Genomic DNA, 8,461 nt, shown 5'->3' with positions numbered 1-8,461 from the left:
TGTACCACAATGGTTAGAGATACAGGTGGGAAATTCAATCTGAAAGCTGTTATAGGTGGGAAATTCAAACATCTCGAGCAGTTTTGAATGGTTAGATTCTTGTGTTATGGGAACGCATGCAAACGTGTGTATAATTTGGAGTCTCGGTGCGTTGAAGAATGTACTGAAATTGATGTTCAACGACATGCAGCAATTCCAGCTGGTAAAGGGTATACGTGGCAGTTTGACTATGATAAGTTGTTTGATTCGTTCAATCTTCCTGAGGATGACTCTGGGGATGAAGAGGTTGCTGCACAAATGATGTATAACATGCGTCTCTCCGCTGAACGTATGACTGATGTGCGTGTGCAATCTAAAGTACCAATCATGACTGAAGAAAGAGCACCAGTGACAGGGTCAAATGATGATGAATCAGATTCTGGTGATTCAGTTCCCGTGTTAGAGAAATTGACATTACAATCTGAGGGGGAGGATTTGTATCTGGATGAAGTTTATGAGGATTTGGTGGATGAGGAACCCACTCGAACTATGCTTGAGGAACCTACTCCACTGAATGCGGGTCCTATTCAAACCAATACACATGATTCTACTGAAACAGAAGGACTACGACGGTCTGGTCGAACGGTATCCCTCCCTAAACGTTTTGATGATTATATTACTAACCCTGCAGGTGTTTCAGGTGCTAATACAGGTGAATCTTCAGAGATGGATGAGCGTATGACACCCTCTGCAAATGTTGTTACTGCTTTTTATACTCAATTGAATCAGACCGGAAGAATCTTTAGGAATGCGCACTGTTGCTTTGTGTCACAAATCGAACCTGAAGATGTCAAAGATGCGTTACAGTATGATGAGTGGGTTTCAGCTATGCAAGAAGAACTTTAACAATTCAATCATTTGGGTGTGTGGAGGTTGGTAATACCACCTTCGGGCTATAAACCGTATGGCCTGAAGTGGGTATTGAAAAATAAGACTAATGATCAAGGAATCGTGATCAGGAACAAAGCAAGATTGGTTGTTCGAGGATATCAGCAAATTCCTGAAATTGATTACGATCAAGTTTATGCTCCGGTTGTAAGACTGGAGGCTATTCGAATGTTTTTGGCTTTTATTTCATGGAAAGGATTTAAAGTTTTTAAGATGGATGTTAAGAGTGCATTCTTGTATGGCACTTTTCGAGAAATAGTGTATGTGACTAAGCCGCCGAGTTTTGTTGATCCGCATCATCCATAAAAGGTGTATCTCTTGGAAAAGGCGCTGTATGGTCTTCACCAAGCCCCGAGAGCTTGGTATGCTACGATATAATGTTGGTATAAGTATATGTGAACGATATCATCTTTGGGTCAACTAATCAGAAAATGTTTGATGAGTTTCAGGATGTAATGCAGAAACGATTCAAGATGAGTTCACTAGGGGCCATTAATTTCTTCCTAGGGTTGCAGGTTGATCAAATGAAAAAAGACATTTTTCTACATCAATCGAAGTATGTAGCTGACATCTTGAGCCGATTAAGGATGGAAGATGAACGAATTGCCAAGAATCCTCTTTTAGTGAATCACGTGATTACGCCAGATAATACAGGGGAGAAAGTCAATCCAACTCTAAACCGGGCTATTATTGGTTCTTTGATGTATCTTACAGCATCTCGCCCAGATATCATGTTCGCTACTTTTTTGTGCGCTCGTTATCAAGTACAACCGAACGTGAATCATATGTTGGCAGCAAAGAAGATCATGCGTAAAGAGAACTCCAAGTTTGGGCTTATGGTATCCGCGTAAGGATGGGTTTGATCTGACGGCATACAGTGATTCTGACTACAGAGGTTGTAAAAGAGATTTTAAATTGACCTCTGGTGGTTGTCAGTTTCTAGGTAGCAGGTTGGTAAGTTGGCAGTGTAAGAAACAAACGGCAGTTGCACAATCAACGTGTGAGGCTAAATATATTGCTGCTGCGAGTTGTTCATCTCAAGTTGTCTGGATTCAACAACAGCTTCGGGATTACGGTTTGAAAATTTCTAACACTCCTATATATGTTGATAATACTGCTGCTATTGCTGTTACTAAAACCCTGTTAATCATTCTAAGACCAAACACACAGGGATCAAGTACCATTTCATTAGGGATTGTTATGAGAAGAAATTAATTGATGTTCTGCAAATAGGTACTACCACCTAAAGGGCTGATTTGTTTACAAAGCGTTTGACCGACCTCGTTTCCTATTCCTGTTAAATGTGTTAGGAGTGAAATACATGGCGGAGGTTATGTCCGATAGGGAGTTATTGAAGTAACCATCTGATCTGTATCATATGTATATTTGCATTTTGCATCATTTTGGCATGTTACTTAGTTTATTTTCTATTTTGCATGATCATTTTATTTTTAGTTATGCATTCTAAAATCAAAAAACCAAAAAGATTGTGTTTATTTGCTTTCTGTTAGGTAGAATAGTTGAGAACATTGCTTCATCAGAAAATACAAAAACATTGAAAAATGAAAAAGCAATAAAAATTTTGAAAAATCAGAAAATGAGAAGTTGTTATGTGAAAAGGGAAATGATTGTATTACTGAACTTGCATGTTAATCGTTCTGCGTATAAAGTAAGTAATATATGATTAGTTAATGAACGTTCATAAATTTTGAGGATTGAATTTTGGAATGAGAGGATCACCTATACATAAAGTAAATAATCTTGGCAAGGAAATCGCGAAAAGGTTTACAGCGGTTGACGGTAGCACCTAACTATCACTAAGAATGTACTGTGAAATGATCGTTCAGGAACTCAACAGACAGTTGAGGTCTCCCCTACTACGATTTATACTCTAGTGAAGGATTGCAATGTAAGTCCACAAGGTGAGTTTACGATGTTAGAACCTCTACCCGTTTCTATTTACCTTTATTGCTTGGGCCGGAACACATCATTAGGTTACTCAGGAATTCAAAGGGGATGTTTTCACTATGAACGGGTCGAAAGGGACAATTCTGTATCACAGACAAATCATCGGTTTGAGAATATATCAAAGGAGACTACTTCAACACCATAGATTTAAGCAGAAGAGTGATTCATCTTAAAATGTGGTGCATCATCATCAAATTTGTAATTTAGATTTTGTTTTATGTCTATCTTTATTTTTGTTGGGAATGCTTAAAATGCAACATCAGAAAATCCAAAAAAAAAAAAATATAAAAAAAAAATGATGTATGATAATCAATAAAGATGCTGTACCACATTCACCACAAAGAATTTGCGTTCTCAAAGTTTGGACTTCGTGTCTATCAATTAAAGTGAATTCTATTTGAGAGAGGAAATGATTAAACAATGTGCTGATCAGAACGATTTAAGGTGTCTATATCCGAGGGGGAGAAGTGTCAGAGTTTCAGATCTAGAAAACTCAAATCATAGTTTAGAGGGACGTTACATCTACTGTCTGTGATATGGGTTGTGCCGATTGATCTAGATAGCTGCGAACATCTTCTGGAGGATATTCTGACTTAGAATTCCATCACCTCCAAATACATCACATCATTCCATCATTAATAGCTTTCCGCTCAAGCATCGGGTTTATAGCGACTGGTAACTGTGTTCTTTCGGAGTATGCAATAAAATTGAGACAAACAAAGCCTTCTGAATCGAAAGGTATAAGTTTAAGGTTTAATGACCCATCCTAATCCATCTGGACGAATACATTACATTTGGTTACATCGCGAGGTACTTGACCTCTATATGATACATTTTACAAACATTGCATTCGTTTTTAAAAGACAAACTTTCATTATATCGAAAATTGACGGCATGCATACCATTTCATAATATATCCAACTATAATTGACTTAGTAATAATCTTGATGAACTCGACGACTCGAATGCAACGTCTTTTAAAATATGTCATGAATGACTCCAAGTAATATCTCTAATATGAGCAAATGCACAGCGGAAGATTTCTTTCATACCTGAGAATAAACAAGCTTAAAAGTGTCAACCAAAAGATTGGTGAGTTCATTAGTTTATCATAAACAATCTTTTCCATCATTTTAATAGACCACAAGATTTCATTCAATAATCATACACTCACAAGTGTTTAAAATTCATTCATATGGATTGAACACCTGGTAACCGACATTAAAAAAATGCATCTAGAATATCCCTAAACATATAAACATCGAAGTACTAAAGCTGTTCAAATTCTCTGACTGGGGCGTGTCAAAGCCTATAGATCTATCTTTAGGATTCGTGTCAATTGGTGGCAATTATAATAAACACCAATTCTTAGGCTACCAAGTTCAACAAGGGCGATATCCGGTATAACAATTCAACCATAGAATGTAGTTTCGATTACTTGTGTCTATTTCGTCAAATATTTATAAAAGCAGCGCATGTATTCTCAGTCCCAAAAATATATATTGCAAAAGCATTTAAAAAGGGAGCAAATGAAACCCACAATCCAATATTTTGTAGTAAAAATATTCATACGACGGAACTGAACAATGTAAGGTTGGCCTCGGATTCATGAACCTATATCATTTGTATATTTATTAAAATATATAGTCGTAGTCGAACAAGTTTATATATTATATCTTAAATTTTATACTATACTTATTTAGTTTGTGTATATATTCAAAATGTTTAATATATATATATATATATATATATATATATATATATATATATATATATATATATATATATATATATATATATATATATATATATATATATATATATATATATATATATATATATATAGTTATATTAATATGTATTTGATTAGTATTTTAATAATAATACTTAACATGTTATATATGAATATTTATATAAACTTTGTTAACATCCCATTAATTCTTCTCGGGTGGGTGATTCGTGCTTGTAAGAATCATCCTTTGTGTACGTTCGTTTGTTTTAATAATATTTGCCTTTCCAAAAAAAAAAAAAAACTTTGTTAATATGATTAAAACATACATACAACCTTAAGAATATCTTTAAAATTTTTATTTTCATAAACGTAATTATTTTTAGTAATATTGATACAGATAATGCTGATAATAATAATAATGATAATTTTAATGAAAACAAAGTAATAATTTTAGTAAAAAAAAATAATCGTAATGATAATAATAATAACTATTTTAATAATGATAATCATGTTAATAATAATGATAATATTTATAATAATACATATGTTACTGACAATAATAATAAATTTTATTATTTTCATAATAATAATAATCATGATAATGATACTTATTCTAATAGAAATAAAAATGGTAAAAATCATATTTTTAATAATATTAATATAAATTTTAATTTTAATTATAATCATAATAATAATAATGAATGATACTTAATATTTATTTTAGCATTAATCATAATAATAATTATATTACTTGTAATAATATCAATATCTAATAATGAAAATAAAGATAATATTTAGTAGTAATAATCATACTAATAATAATAAGTGTTAATTAATAATACTAGTAATGATAATACTAATAATAATAATAATAATCAAAATAATGATAATAATAATGATAATAATTATAACAATAATAATATTAACAATAATAATAATAATAATAATAATAATAATAATAATAATAATTTTTGTAACAATAACTACCTTCCAAACAAGCTTGTAAAAAAAACTGCCCCGGACCGGGCTCGAACCCGCGACCTCCCGCTCACCCGCACCATATGAGATTACTCAAATTAGTCATATCTTTAGTCATAATATCAAGTTCATTTGATGTTCATTTCGTATGTAAACTTAGATTTTACGTTCATATTTCATTATCATTGTAATTCAGTCCATAATCATGATAAACTTGAAGAAATATGCTAGAATGAAGATGAAACAGCTCAGAAATCCAAAAACAGGCTGTACGCGCCGCGCACAGTAACCGCGCACCCCTCCGCGCAAGTGTAATTTGATCAGAAATCTTGTAAAATGAAAACCAGCGTGCGCCCCGTGCAAAATTCACCTATGCGCGCCACTCACAATTGAGCGCGCCGCGCACCCCTGCCGCGCACAAGTCAAAATGAGGGTGCGATTGTTAGCTGTAAAGTCAAAGTGAAGTAGGTAAGAGTGCACTCTGTGCACCCTTACTGTGAGCGCCGCGCACAGTGCTTTTCAACCACTGTCAGCCTATTTAATTCCATGTCCAGCTTCATTTCAAAGGGCACCAGTTTCCTTTCTGTTCGGAGACAAAAACATACGAATCAAAGTAATTCTTGGGCTTATCAAAGTGCATCTATGCACTCAAATCATTGAAGAATCAAGGATCATTCAAGAGCTTCATCCAAGATTACTCCTAAAAGGTCAAAATGAATTCTATCTTTGTTACTGTTTTGTTTAAGTTTTCAAGCATGATTTTTGGCTAGTCCATTTTATGTTCATCTAGATAAATAACCAAAATGTTGAATGTTTACTATTGATTGATTGTTATTATGCACGATAGTTTGATGTTTGAATACAAGAACCATTCTTATTAAGTTTAATCCTTCCGATTCAACTAGTTGATATGTTCATTTGATTAAGAAACATCATCTTGTTAAATTAATGTATTGATTTACACCTAGTGACATGTGTTTATCCGTATTTTATCAAAAGGGATAAGTTGAGTTCAAATGGTTAATTTACATAAGGATGTAAGAACGACTCTTGTAGATACTTTGGAATAGCTTAATTAGTATGTGTAATCGTTTAGGAGAATGGCTAATTCCTTAGAATATGTTACATACACTTTCAACTACCTAGTTCAATTAATTAACATGTGTTAGTGATTTACCTTATCTAGTGACGTTTATAGGGATCTTATTATATCACTTAGTTAATTACTTGGGTTGGGTGAATTGAGCATTTAACCGGACCAGGGGAATGAACTAAGTTAAACCTTTAGTTGATATAGGAGTGGATCATGTACAACACACCATTGACTTGATCATTCTTCAAGTCTTCAAACTAGTTGAATTAGTTGATTACAAATAGGAGGTCTTAGATGACAAGAACATCACTTGCATCGTGTAATCCCGTTTGAGTGTTTGTGCAAGACTACTCTTGGTGAACCAATTAATTAGTTCTCGTGCATAACCAATCAATCCGATCTTAATCCTAAATAACATTCAACATTAAGGGTAAAAAGTCTAGATGAACATATTTCCTTAATTTGATATCAAAACTATCTTTTTACTTTCATAAACTTAAAATACCAAAAATATTGTCTTTTAATCTTATTCATCATTTGATTCGCCCATCGTAAAAGGGCAAACCAAAATATCTTGTAACTGTAATTTTCTTAGTTAATCACAATTTAGTTTATGATCTTAATTTGACTTAGATATTGTCTTTGGAACGATACACGGATTTTACCATTTACTATACTACTACATGATCGGGTACACTGCCCGTTAGTGTGTAGTAATCTTTAGTCGGTATTTTCCCATACTATTTCATACAATAATTTATATACCACGTTCTGCACATCAAGTTTTTGGCGCCGCTGCCGGGGATAGTTTTGTGTCAAAATAGAATTATTAACTAATCTGTGATTAAGTAGTTTCTTAATTTTTTTTAAATTATTAATAGCCTTTGATTTTTAAACTTATAGAATCAGTGCGTTTAATAGTTTTGTTAGTTGTGTGATTGACAGATTTTAGGTTGCATATGCCACATACCCGAAGTTCAGATTCTCCATTACTTACACCGCTTACAGAACCTGATAGAAAGCTTGGTAGAATCCCAAAAGAAGTACTTGAACTTTTTGAATCTTCATCAAAACAAGAAACTTTTGATTCAGAATCAAGTACAACCAAGCCAAGATATTCTGAATTTGGTGAACCCGTTCATCCTCCAAATTTTGAAATGGAAGGAGAGGCAAGACCGGTGGTACCAAGACAATTAATGGCGGCCAAGATGAAGGCAACCCGAACCGGAAAAGGAAGTGCAATTACTCCGCCCACAGGTGAAGCAAAATTTGAAATAAAAGGACCTATTCTCCAAGTGATTAACAACAGATGTCAATTTGGTGGTGGTCTGAATGAAGATGCAAATGAACATATTCAACTTTTTCAAGAGATATGTCTTCTATTCAAGCTTCAACCAGGCACTGATCAAGCCATATTTTTAAGACTTTTCCCATGGACACTCCACGGGGAAGCACGGAGTTGGTTGGATTCATTGCCCGAGGCTACGATAGAAACTTGGGATGGTATGTTGGAAAAATTTCTTAAGAAATATTTTCCAGCTTCTAAGTCCGCGAGACTCTAACAAGAAATTACCCAATTTTTTCAAATGCCGATGGAAACCTTGTATGAAGCATGGAATCGATTTTCCAAAATGCTAAGAGGTTGTCCAAACCATGGTTTGGATACCTTCCAAAAAGTTCAAATCTTTTACAAGGGTTGTGATGTTGCAACCCGAATTTCAATTGATCAAGCGGCAGGAGGTTCACTCATGGACAAAACTGAG

At 33.8% G+C, this 8,461-nt stretch overlaps 1 protein-coding gene across 1 annotated transcript; it reads left to right on the top strand.

The window, feature by feature from the left end:
• Positions 1-1,358: 1,358 nt before the first annotated feature.
• On the top strand, positions 1,359-3,040 carry LOC139887505 (uncharacterized mitochondrial protein AtMg00810-like). Its single transcript, XM_071870649.1, has 3 exons — positions 1,359-1,766; positions 1,864-2,002; positions 2,775-3,040. Exons 1-3 carry the CDS (start codon positions 1,359-1,361, stop codon positions 3,038-3,040), a joined length of 813 nt encoding a protein of 270 aa, XP_071726750.1.
• Positions 3,041-8,461: the final 5,421 nt, after the last annotated feature.

The sequence above is a fragment of the Rutidosis leptorrhynchoides genome, chromosome 1, assembly GCF_046630445.1.
Source record: "Rutidosis leptorrhynchoides isolate AG116_Rl617_1_P2 chromosome 1, CSIRO_AGI_Rlap_v1, whole genome shotgun sequence".
In the NCBI taxonomy this organism is placed as follows: domain Eukaryota; kingdom Viridiplantae; phylum Streptophyta; class Magnoliopsida; order Asterales; family Asteraceae; genus Rutidosis; species Rutidosis leptorrhynchoides.
Note: the sequence above shows the minus strand (reverse complement) of the source record. Positions and strands in the feature narration are given on the sequence as shown.

Bases quoted from the DNA above. Each gene is read 5' to 3' on its own strand.
- LOC139887505 (XM_071870649.1), top strand. From the start codon at position 1,359: ATGTTTGATGAGTTTCAGGATGTAATGCAGAAACGATTCAAGATGAGT. The intron at 1,767-1,863 runs GTATCCGCGTAA...GGTGGTTGTCAG, and splicing joins ACTCCAAGTTTGGGCTTATG to TTTCTAGGTAGCAGGTTGGT. The intron at 2,003-2,774 runs GTTTGAAAATTT...ATGATCGTTCAG, and splicing joins ACAACAGCTTCGGGATTACG to GAACTCAACAGACAGTTGAG.